At 37.9% G+C, this 13,247-nt stretch overlaps 2 protein-coding genes across 4 annotated transcripts in view; one reads left to right on the top strand and one right to left on the bottom strand.

Annotated features, from left to right (window-relative positions):
* LOC137090774 (filamin-A-interacting protein 1) overlaps window positions 1–7,366 on the bottom strand; it is a 32,964-nt gene extending 25,598 nt beyond the window's left edge. Inside the window, exon 1 of one of the 2 annotated variants that reach the window (XM_067454724.1) lies at window positions 6,947–7,366. The gene's annotated coding sequence lies outside the window, so the exon portion shown is untranslated. Of the gene's footprint in view, window positions 1–2,718; window positions 2,972–6,946 lie in introns of those variants that run through there. The other variant, XM_067454725.1, reaches the window with a different exon arrangement.
* Window positions 7,367–9,419: 2,053 nt separating this feature from the next.
* Window positions 9,420–13,247, top strand: part of vps39 (VPS39 subunit of HOPS complex) — a 46,153-nt gene continuing 42,325 nt past the window's right edge. For both annotated transcript variants that reach the window (XM_067456180.1, XM_067456181.1), the window contains exons 1-3: window positions 9,420–10,012; window positions 12,497–12,562; window positions 12,657–12,721. In XM_067456180.1, the coding sequence (XP_067312281.1) occupies window positions 9,940–10,012; window positions 12,497–12,562; window positions 12,657–12,721 (204 nt within the window). In that variant the 5' untranslated portion in view covers window positions 9,420–9,939. The remainder of the gene's footprint in view (window positions 10,013–12,496; window positions 12,563–12,656; window positions 12,722–13,247) is intronic.

Raw genomic sequence — 13,247 nt, forward strand, 5'->3', positions numbered from 1 at the left:
GTAGATGCAAATAAAATGAGAATTTTTGAGGGGAAAAAAAACTAATATTAGGGAGGAACCACATAGTTTGCAGATTTTAAAGGGACAAATGTGCTCATGGGAACATCCCTGGTTTTTTGCTGAGCTGGTGGCATTATCGAATCCTAATTTGGTCTGCTTTTGAAGATAACCAAGAGACACAGCTGGTACCAGCAGCTGTCCAAAGTCCACATTCCTGTGCTGCCAATGAAGAAATGAAAGGTTTTAGCAGACATGATGGGTCTAATGTGTCTAAATAAGGGCTAGGAGAGTCGTGGCATTTGCGATTGTGGCTTTGGCAAGACATGGAGTCTCTGCATCACACTGAAGTTTCACATATGCATGACTGGGTCACTTTAGAAGGTGTCCATGTAAGGACTATAAACATAATCTAATACCAATCTAAAATATAACAGGAAAACAACATTCATCATTTGATGGAGTGCGCAGTCAGAACTTTGCAGGTAACACAGTACCTGTTTGATGGACACTTACTTCCAGAAGAAGGTCAAAGTCTATGAACTGTATTCAGAGGCAGTATTAACATTCGCTCTGACAAACATTACAGTAGTGAGCACACAATCTTGTGTACGTTTTATGATTCTCTTTCATATAAGTTTATAATCTGCAATCAGTATCTATTACAATTAGTAAATATTACCCAGTTCATCTTACTGTATTTAGTCATCAGCTTCTATTTATATCCGACATCCATAACTTATGTTCAGTCGGAGCAGTTGTCTTACTGGATTTCAGCTTCTTGTATGTTACTCACAAATACTGCGACTAAAGGCAACGCGCTTAAAAGTGCACAGCAGTTTTGATGGGGTAATGTCAACTGAACTGATCTTATAAAAAACAAAAACATTTCTTTCTTTCAAATACAATTTGTGCATACACATTCCTTTATAAATATTTTTGCGTACAAAAATCGCAAAATGATCAATGTAATGTTCTGTTTCAATAAAAGCTACATGCAGATTGTATAAACCTAAAAAATGTGATTAATAGGGATATGTAAATTGGCTGATACTGTTAAAAAAAACCTGTGCATTACCCTAAAATCTGCTGGTAATTTCCCAATGAATTCAAATGCAACTAAAGAAAAAAATCTGCATCATTACTACATTTTTGTGGAAATCTTAATTTGTTGTAACTTTCATGATTCTTATGCAATGTTCAGACGAATAACATTTACTTGAAATATAATATTTTGTAACACTCTAAATGTCTTAACTGTCACTTTTGATAAATTTAATGTGTCTTTGCTAAAAGTATTAATGTCTTTTTATTTCTTTATTTTTGAACGGTAGTGCTTCACAACATTTTCAACATTGATAATAATCATAAATGTTTCCCGAACATCAAATCAACATTAGAATGATTTCTGAAGGATCATGTGACACTGAAGACTGGAGTAATGATGCAGAAAATTCAGCTTTTATCACAGGAATAAATTACATTTTACCATATATCCATGTAGAGAAACTGCCATTTTAAATTGTAATAATATTTCACGTTTATGTATGTTGATAAAATAAATTTAGCCTCGGTGAGCAGAAGATCCTTCTTTTTAAAAAACATACATAACTCCATTAAGTAAATAAATGAAGCAGAACTTAACATGTATATATTGCCCTGCACCGATCAACTAATGTGCCTATGTTGCTACACATGATACCCATGAATACCTTTCTAACAGGTTTCATTCTACTGTAACATCTTCGGTAAATCAAAACCAAGACCTCTGGTTACGTGACATCATTGGATAGCTCTTTAAACAGCCATTCCACGAGGGTGATTTTGAAGTTCAAGTGCAAGCCGAAGTATTAATAGGAGCCGTAAACGACACCTGGATGAGGCGGTGATAAAATACAGTAGCCATACTGAGTCAATGGGCCACCAATCTATGAACGTCCAGAGACAAACGAGCGTCTACAATCAGCAACCCAGACACCAATAGATCACTACAACCTCAAAATAATACTCTTCTAAAAACAAGGCAAAAAGTTCCTTCACTTTCCCATCCATTCCACTATTATTGTATTGGAATAAATAGCCGATAAAGATTGCTGTGCACTTTTTTATGCTGTCACCCAAAGTAGTAATTTGTTTATGGTAAAATTAAGTTGTAAAAAGCCAAAAACATTATATTGCCTTAACATTTTGGCTTATCTGTATATTTAAGAAAATATATCAAGCATGGTCTTTATAATAAATAATCTTCATATTTTAGTTAATATTCCTACAATAGGCTTAAAATTATAAAAACTATAATTCAAGGAATAGCTAATACATTTAGCTATAACAAAATAAAATGTTACTGTATATTAAGTTAACAAAGTTTCTGCGGGACATACTTTACAAATATGCACAAATATAATATTACAAAATTTTGTAATACGCAATATTACAAAAATAAATTTACGCCTAAACCATTTCAACAGGAAATGTGCTTCTTCCATGCAGTCACATGATAGCTTTCACATTGCAATTCACAACTTTCCAAATTGAAGACAAGCATGCATATATTGCTTGAAATGTATGAAAGTAAGTGTGTGAAAGTAAAAGATAGTACACACTGCACAATATGGCACTCTCACGTGGAAATCTTTAGTAAATTATTAAGTGGTGGATAGATATTGGAGCGATCAACAAGAACACGCTGCTCTCTGAATGAAACATGAATGAAAAACTTACCCACAATAGTCCCTATAAGAGTTCCTATATTCCCATGTACTGCAGGTTAGACGGTTCTTCTAAAAGTGGTACCCATTATCACAAGATCTTTCCTCTGTAAGATATACTAACTATACTGAGAAGCAAGTGCTTCAAACCACGAGCCAACAAGTGAAAGAAAGCATGACTGAATGCAAGTCGTAACGAGGGCTGTAAAATCAATGAGTCACAAACAGTGAAGCTGTTATTCTATTCCAGGGACAAGAGGTGCTCATTCTTCTTCTATCAGTGATTGTGTGCGGCTCCACCGCGCTGCTGAGCTATATTTAAACTCTTCGCTTACTCAGTTGTAGCCATTAGGGTGTGAGAGTGACATTAAGCTCTCACAAGTGACAGCTGAGCCTTCCTATTCTCACACTTTGAGAATGATCAAGCCTGTTACTCCACCCACATGCAGTCCAGGAACTGCTGTGACAAAACATGAGCACTAAAGAAATGTAGTTTGTCCAAGGATTTCAGCTGAGAGCAGCAACTGTCATGTTACTTTTCAGTATTACATACTATAGGCTATGAGCACTAGACACATCTGATTTGAAAGTAACAAAAACTAGAAAGGAAAAGTGTCTCAAAATGTACCTTTAATGTTGGCTTGACAACGAAAGTAAAACAAAGTTTGAAGCCCAACAGACCTTCAGAAAAATGTGTTATTTCTTGACTAGTCACTAGCATAATATTTTGGCATTTTGCTAGGATGTTGACATGTCTTTCAGGCCCTCATATCTCTTTTTTCTCTTGCGCTTCTTCTTTTTTTGTTGTTGAGACCATCAAACAACTGTGGTAAGTTCAGTATCAGACAACAAACACAGTGATTCATGTCATCTTCTCCTGTTAATGTCACTTGCACTGCATGCCACATGTTTAGTGTAGCCCAGGGCCGGACTGGGACAATTTTAGGCTGGGAAATGTCACACTCATCCAGGCCATCCCATACACCCACAACATATTGGAACCATAGACCATATTTTTTGTATGGTCATTACATAAAAAAGTTTCAAATCCTAGGTTTAAATCTTAATTTTCCCTGATATCTCTCCGTCTCGACTCCTGGGATGGTGCCGCTCTTCTCTCTATAGTAAACATAGTCTTAGAGTTGAACCTTGACTAACTGTGGGCCAGGTCAGGAATCAGACAGACTGGCTAAACTGACTTCTTTAGCAGTCCCGTGTCACAGAAGTCAAATCCCACACTTTCACCTTTCACAGAGACTGTGTCTGTTCCCCCAAACTGAAGTGATGGAGCTTTATGCAACAGTTACTACTGGCTGCAGATAAAGTCCTTATTGTTGGTGATTTTAATATCCATGTAGACAATGAAAAAGATGCATTGGGATTGGCATTTAGAGACATTCTAAACTCTATAGGAGGTTGACAACACGTATCAGGACCCACTCATCACCGTAATTAGCCTAGAAATCTAGACGCACCCTAGCGGCAGCAAATCTAATCTGCCGCGAGTGTCGACTAGCAACTGGTCTAGAAACTCACCATTGACAGCTCAATCCGTGGGGCGGGATAAACGCTTGTCTTTCAAACTCCCTCTGCACGCGATAGGATAGCGCTACACCAACCAGAGCAACGAAGGTGAAGCAGAGCTTGTGGAAAGATTAAACATTCGCCGTATCCGGTCGGCAAAACTCTGAACACATCTTCCCTTTTTAAGAATGACTTCAGTGCCGCTCTTTGTTCTTTTCTCAGAGAAACGCTTAACTCCAAGTCTTCCAGAGTCGCGGTCAAAGCTGATTCGAAAGACTGCCGTTCGCCAGTTTCTGTGTTTACTAGAAGCACGCAAACGCAACTCGGTCGTTGTCATTATGGCCCCGCCCACCGACTCTATACAAGATGTGATTGGCCCGACCAGAGTTTGGCGAATACAGCTCAGAAGGCAGAAGGCTCACGGGCAGATTAGATTTGCTGCCGCTAGGGTGCGTCTAGATTTCTAGGCTAAGACTCTATACCAGTGGTTCTCAAAAGCCACATTTCTAGCCTCTGTAAAACCAAGTTTTTTTCATCCTAGAATTATATCAAAATTATGACATATCCTCTCAATGCAAAATGCTGAACAGTTCATGCATTCATGACCTCAAGGCTAGATTATTGTAATGCTCTACTGGGTCGTTGCCCTGCACGGGATACTTCACCGCTTTTTCATATTAAACTATGTTATTCCCTTAACTAAAACGAGTTGATACATACCTCTCTCGTCTGAGAGTGTGCACTTAATCTCTCTGACGCGCGGTGATGATTTGATATCATTTAGCTTAGCCCACTAAGCCCAGTTCATTCACTATGGTACCAAACAGAGATCAAGTTAGAAGCCACCAAACAACTCCACGTTTTCCCTATTTAAATACAGTTACACCAATAGTTGAACGATAAAGTATGATGACATAAAATAAAACGTGGCGCTTTTCTAAGCGGCTTAAAATGGAACAACAATGTATGGGGGAATAGCACTTCTGAGAGTACTTCGACTTGGCGGAGTAAAAAGTCCCGGCTAAAAAATGTGAGATGTAATATATATATATATAATAAAAGCCTTAATTCATATTTATCTTAATATATTATTATAATGTTTCTTTCCAGTTATGATTTTGCGTAAGAGAACCACAAATTGTTTCTTTTCAAAAGTGTGTATTTCTCATACACACTGTGAGTGGTGACTGGGGGTCTGGCCTAGAGATTTGTGATGTGCCACCAAATACTTGATAGCAGAACATGTTGTTGTTGTGTGTTTGGATTTTGGAGGTATCACACACCCCTAATGCCAGGAGTGCAAAAACAGTTTTTGCTCACTTAGCCCGGCTTCCAGATATGAAATATGGATTTGTCTTTTATTATATTTTATTCATTTTATATTTAATTTTACTGAAACACTAAAGAGCCAAGAAGATGAATATTGCCTGTACTATTGTCTGTACTCTCCTTGAGAGAAAGCACATATTATCAGTATGTTTTGGGGAACATTCTAGTTAGAACTGGAGCTTAATCAGCTCCAACCTTGGAGAGAGTGTGTCTCTTTGTATGTTTCGCAACATTCTGTGTTACAGATCAGTTTTGAGAATGGACATCCTAAGAGATGAGTGGAGTTGTTTTTCTGGGCAAGCTGGCACCTGCTCCAGATCTGGAAGGTCACTACGGGCCTAATGCCGGGGTAAAAGCATCAACAAGTGGAGACGTGCATCTGATTAACTGACAATGTGTGGAAATTTACCATGACTGTGCATTTTCTCTGAGAATCAGAATCATCCAACTTGCAGTAATGACGTGGACAGACTTTGAAAACAGTACAACTGTTGGGACAATTGTGTGTATGACAGGGTGGGACGACGAGACGGTGAGAGAGGGAGCGTGGCCTACGAACTCCTTGTGAGAATTAAACTTGGCTTCTGCTGGTGAAACTGCAAACTATTCTTCAGTAAATTTTTCTTTTAATTAATTACACTGCTAACTCTTTGTCTTCATTTTGAACTACTGGTCTTGGGTCATAAACTGTTAACCCCTAACAAGTAAGTATTACCATATTAATTTGATAATACCTATATCATAATCAACTTTTTATTTTCCCATTTAGAACCCAAACTCTGGAACAGTCTTCCTAGCCTTGTTCGGGAAGCAGACAGACTCTGTCAGTTTAAATCTAAACAAAAAACACATCGCTTTACTATGGCAAACATAAAATGCATTAACACATTTCTATAATTCACATCTGTTAAAGGATTATTAGGCTGGATTAACAAGGTCAGCCAGAACCAGGAGCACTTCCTATAACACCCAATATACTTATAATTACGTCTTAAAGGACAACTCCGGCAAATTTTTAAGTTTATCTTGATCGTTATATCTTTGTGAGTACAGTCTATAGAAGAAGAAAAAAACCGAACTGGATTGGTGCTTGCAACACAAAGTTATTACGGTTAATGCCCAGAGCCCCCCCTCAGCTCAAACGGCAGCTTTGGGGGCATAGACGTAAAGGGTGTCTTTGTGCCTCTTAACAGACACAAAATGCAATTAAAATGTCTGTCCAACATGAACAGGTCCCTCACATGACAACGAGATGAGTTTAGCCACTCAGCCATTGTTTAAATTCACCTGTTTTAGACAGCTAGCTGTGTCTCGCGCTGAAGTCCCGTGGGACGCAGAACAATGGTATCTATACTAATTCTAGTCTCTCTGATTATCCCTAGGTTTACCGTAGTCAGCCAGATTCTGGGTCGTATCCAGATCAGATGGTGGACCTGCGCCTAGACACGACCACGATGCAGTCTTGACTCTCAGCAGAGGCCGTGTCCACAATCTCCTGTGAAGTCCTCGTCGACATGACAGACATTCGCACAGATCCTCAGTGAAGACAAGACAAGTCCTTTGCACAGACCCCTATATGACCAGCCTCGGCTCCATACCGGCGTGATGAATCCGATCCTTTAGCAGAAGGAACTTGATTAATTATTTTGAATGCGACCAATCCACAAACTGCCTGAATCATAATCACACGTGTTCGTTCATTGGCCAGCGGAGAACTGGCCCCCCAACTGAGCCTGGTTTCTCCCAAGGCAGTTTGCAAAGACAGAGGTTTTTGCAGCGAAGGGCAGTGTCTTATATACATTGCTCACCCCTCACTCTGCTGTTTTCCTGTTGTGTTAAAATTAATTGAAGATCTATACCATATAAGGATGCAAAACCTTCTCTCTACATCTTGGTCTCTGAAAAAAAAAAGGAACTAAGAAATGTGAGAGTGTTTTTTTTTTTAATGCTTATTAAAGAAAAGCACATACACATCTCAAGGCACAGTATATACACCAAATTGTTGCAGAATTGTGTGTAAAATTACTACATAATGTAAAATTACTACATAATAACACATTGTGTTTTTAAAGACAATTTCAGCTCGTTTCAGGTGTCATTTGAAATGGCACAAATGTCCATTAAGATCAGATGTTGTTATGCAAACACATCACATTAAGAAAGTATGAGTTTGGGACAGTAGTCCTATTGCACCTTTTGACCACCAGATGGCCATAAAGTACATGGTGTTGAAAAGCTTTGAGTAATGGAACACTTTTAATAAGTGCTGCAGGGATGACATTTTTGTAGGCCCAAAACCGCAAATGAGTTTGTTTGAATGGCTGAAATAAGGTCTGTGGTGAACATAAACTAAAGATATTTCCACGTTTTATTCTACAACATAAAATGTCTGTGAAACCAACTTGTGTATTTTTCTTTAAAAAAAAAGGTGATACGTGTCTAAGGCCCTGTCCACACGAACACGGGTATTTTCAAAACCGCAGCTTTTTCTACGCGGTTTGGCTGTTCGTCCACACGCAAACGCTGTATCCGGTTACTAAAACCGGACTTTTTTGAAAACTCCGGCCAGGGTGAAGATTTTTAGAAACTCCGGTTACAGCGTTGTCGTGTAGATGGTGAAACCGGAGATTTCGGTTTTTTAAATTGAAGTGCGCGCCGTTCTCTCCTTTGTTTCTACACAAAAAACATTCCCGTCGCTTCATTAAATGATTGTCTGTCCGCTGTAGTGAGATGGGCTTTGTAACGACGTCTTTAGTGCCTTTATGGGTCTTGAGAGAGGAAATGACATTGGTGTCAATGAAGGCCTTTCTGAGCCATCAGATTTCAACAAAAATATCTTCATTTGTGTTCTGAAGATGAACGGAGGTCTGATGGGTGTCGAACAACATTAGGGTGAGGAATTAAGATAATTTTCATTTTTGGGTGAACTAACCCTTTAATGGTAGAGTGGTGTTAAGGTCATGTGACTGTTGTTTATACCCTACGTTTAGCTTTTTACTTCTGTATTTAGGCTTTAAATTGTATTCATAAAAGTTGTGTTTATTTGTTAATATCATCATGATGGACAAAATATGTATCCAAATAGCACAAATGTAGGGCGGGAATTGATTAGATGGTTATGGTTTGCCATTGGTGGGTCTCATGTGAGTGACAGGTTTTCCATTAAACACATCTTTGGAGAATTGAAGAGATAACATTTTTTCGTTAAAGATTACTTTTCATGTGGTATATGGACACATCTATGCACGTGTGGGTACTGTATGCAAGCTGCTGAGAACAGCTGGATAGAATCACATATTTGTCACAAACACTATTAATACTGCCCTGTTGAAAATAGAAAACAAACAGCATATGCTAGCTGCTTAGGTTAGGTATGTTTTGAAAGCATGGCAGCTAGGTTTGAGCTGATCCTGAGCCGAAGCTAGTTTCATAGGATCTGCACTTGACCAGCTCAAACCATGCTTCAAAACAAATCTAACCAGTATGCGGTTTGATTTTCCCCAAAAGGGGCCGCTATCGGAGTGATCGTATACTACTAGTTAGAAAATCCAAATAGAATGCCCCCTCAACGTTTGTCTAATAATCTCAAGTAAAAATTTGAAAGGGATGAGCTCATAAACAAAACTTTGACGTAGACATTTTCCGATAGCACGAGAAGACAGCATGTCAATTTGTCCTATAATTTTAATAAATATTTTAAAAATACATTAATACATGCATAAACTTCAGGAAATACATAACACAATACTGTAATTGTGTAAGGGATTTATGTATGGGAATCTCAATCATCTTTGACAGCAGAGTGCACGCGCTTCACGTGTGATGTTTTTAATATAACGCTCACGCGCTCTCACAGTCACGTGCTCGTCACAGTTCCAGGAAGTTCCCGCAGCCCCAGCACTGGCTGCTAGCTGTCAAACACCGAGCCCTGTCAGATATCAGCTCGGATTAACGGACAATTAAACAGAAACAAATCACGGCGTCTCGCTGGACAATGGGATGAAATGCATTCGTAATTCGAGGATCTGTGTTTTTGCGAGTTTAAAGGGCAAAATATATGGAGGCTAACTAGCCAAATGCTCATGGCACATTAACAGCACAACCAAAACAAAGGAGTTTCGGTGTTATTTTTTAGACGTTGGCCCGACACAGGACTCAAAGGAGGATGGAGTGGGACAATTCTGGGACATTTGACAAAGAGTCAAGATGGTGAAGAAAGAAGTTAACGATCTATGACTGCGGTATAAACGTGAATTTGTTTACAACTGTCCTGTCAGCTGCCAGTAGATCCCACGGTGGTCGGGCTTTTTATTTTCTGTTTCACCATTTTGGGCCATTTATCTAACGTTACGTGTGGTTGGTAGTACATAAGAGCTCCATTATGCATGACGCATATGAACCGGTTCCTATTTTGGAGAAATTACCTCTCCAGATTGACTGTCTGGCGGCCTGGGGTGAGTTCTGCTTCCCTTTAACGTTACCTCATTCCCATTTCTTTATACACTTTTAACAGTATAAGTTATAACGCCTTTTCCTTAGTCGATAATAACTGTCTCAAAGTCTTATGAGTGGTCGACATAGTGTAGCATTTTCCTTACCAGGAAAGAAAATATATTTCCCTAACGTTATCTATGAATCATCAATATATTAAATTAAAAATATATCGGGAAAAGGAATCAGGGAAATATCCCAGATCAGGGAAAGATCAGATATTCCATTATCTAAACAACTTTTATTAATTTTATTAGGCAGCTCACAAGGCTTTGACAATGTAGTATTATTGTACATGATTTGATTCCAACAAACAAGTATAAAGTAAATAAGCATCACTGAACTGAAAGTCATGCAAGTCATAACTTGCATGTTGAAGGGTGAATGATTGATTATTTAGAGCTTGACCTTAAAAAGCTTATACAAAAATCACTAGATCAATGTTATATATTTTGTTGACTTGTGTACTTACATTATCTCAAATGTTTTCAAGAATGTAAAATCCAGAGAAATAAGCAATTTTAACCTGGGGTCCGTTCTTCATACCTCGCTTAATACATCTGAGATTATTTGACAGATCCCAGATCTTCTAATCGTGATAACTGATCTCTGGCTAATTCTGTCCTTCTAACGGATTGGATTAAAATATCAGGATTAAAGGTGCACTATGTAGTATTTCTGCAGTAAAATATCCAAAATTATAATATCCTAATGTTTCCAACTATTTGTAAATTGTGAGAAAATTGCTATTTTAACTAAGGACGTCTGAGGGAGTCACCTGTCAATTGCGTCATATCTGCGTTACCCTCCGTTTCCGGTTTTATTAAATTCAATTAAATTCAAACTTTATTTTCATGTGTACAGGAGACAGTCTTCACGGTACAATGAAAGTCTTATTCTGCTAATCTAATTTAAACTAGTTATTCTGCAGAAACGCTTTACTCTTAGCAGTTTGAGCAAGTGTCACGGCAGCCGCTGAGCGAACGCACAGAGTAACGTCATCACATCATTTTAAACACACTTAAATGTATCTAATGATAAACAGAGCTACGTTACCTTACACTCATGATCGGAAAAGCAGAAATAGCGCCGACGACTGTGTCCCGCCATAATAAAAGTCCCGCTGCTCGCGAGGCGTGTGTTTGTGTAACAATCGCTCCAGCTGCCCGAGTCCTATCCCGATTCCTTCCCACCGGCTGTGAGGTGAAGACCACATGTCCCAAGATGCTGAGCTCAAACTTGGCATCATCAAACTACGCCTTTGTTTTAAATAGGCGACCTCTAGCGGACGGAAAAATTGCATAGTGCAGCTTTAAGTTATCTGAGATCACTGGGTTCTTGTGTTCCCTGAAGAGGGCAGATGCATCGATACTCAAAACCACGATCAGCAATGCAGGGATTGGCTGCGTCAAGACAACCTAATGACATCATATAATTAAAAAGCCACTTGGCAAAAATTTTAAAAAGAAAAAACATGCTTTCTGCTGGAACTTAATAACCTCCGTTCATCCTCGGAACACAGTTTAAGATATTTTAGATTTACTCCGAGGCCTTTCTGTCCTTTGAATGTAAGTTTATGCTCACTTGCTGTCCACGTCCAGAAAGGGAATAAAAACATCATCAAAGTAGTCCATATGGTTAGTTAGACTCTTTTGAAGGGTCAACAATAAATTTTGGTCCAAAAATAACAAAAAAATATGACTTTATTCAGCATTGTCTTCTCTTCCGCGTTTGTTTTCAAACCTCAAATAAAGAATCAAATGGTCGTGAATCAGCGGATTGATTCATGATTCATATCGCCAATGTCACGAGATTTCAGCAGTTTGCCAGTTTGACACGCGATCCGAATCGTGATTCATGACTGTTTGATTCTTTATTTGAGGAACACGGAAGAGAAGACAATAATAAATAAAGTCATAATTTTCGGTATTTTTGGACCAAAATGTATTTTCGACGCTTGCGAGTTGCTTTTGGTAGAAACAAACATGCCTTTTACTCTGGGACTATTCTTAATACTAGGTGTGTATGTTTTAAAACTACAGAGCTTTTATCATAAATGTTATATGTGACAAAACTAAGCATTTAAATACCATCTCAAGACATTATTGGCATATATAGAGCGACGACTGATATTTATGTTTTTTATGTAAGTATCTGCTATACTATTTTAAAAAAGTCTTTGATTAACATTACATGCTTTCAGAATTTCATCGTTCTTATTGGCCATATAGATATCAGCAACTGCAATACCAATACATAGAGGTAATCGCTCACTCAAAACAAAAACAAAGAAACATTAAAAATGGCCAATGAAACTTTACAATTTTCCGACTTGTGATGGACTGAGCATCCCTAATTCTGGATAATTCAACAGAACTAGTTCCATGAACTCATCTGTAAATCTTTACCATGTGTCATTTAGTGTGATAATCCTACTGTGATTGCAGATGATTGGCTCCTTGTCGGGACTAAACCGGGTCATCTCCTACAGTACAGGATCAAGAAAGATGCAGGTGTGTAGTTTTTCTAGCAGCTGTGCTTGCTTATATTCAGCATTGATTATTTGTGCGATTTACTCTGTTTAATTGATAATGTATTTCATTACAGGTACAAACAGGTTTGAAGTCACATTAGAGAAATCCAATAAGAACTTCTCAAAGAAGATTCAGCAGGTAAGCACAGATAGAGAGGTCCATTCATTAAAGGATTAGTTCACGGTTGTCATTATTTACACACCGTTATGTTACTGATGAATAGTACTTCATTTTTGCTAGGGATGCACCGAAATGAAATTCTTGGCCGAAGCCGAAGCCGAATAATAATGAAATTCTTGGCCGAAGGCCGAATACCGAACCCGGTGTTTTGCATTTTTTCCATTTATTTGGCAATTTTTTTACCATTACAATATTTAAATAGTAATAGTAAATAGTAAATAGTAAATATTTTTTTTTCTATTTTGTGTTGCTTTTCAGAGAAATAAATCAAATAACAAAAATACAATTTCAAAATATTTATTTAACACTGAACATTTTTTTTTAACATTCCAGCAGATATTATACAAACTAAGCACAACATAACTTAAAATAAATAATTAGTAAAATAAAAAAAATATTTTTATTTGGCCATCTTTGAAGCCCCCCTTCTTGAATAGCCTATGTTAGGCCTATAACTGACTGCTGAAAAAATTTAACTCTGTAT

This window comes from Pseudorasbora parva, chromosome 10 (genome assembly GCF_024679245.1).
Source record: "Pseudorasbora parva isolate DD20220531a chromosome 10, ASM2467924v1, whole genome shotgun sequence".
In the NCBI taxonomy this organism is placed as follows: domain Eukaryota; kingdom Metazoa; phylum Chordata; class Actinopteri; order Cypriniformes; family Gobionidae; genus Pseudorasbora; species Pseudorasbora parva.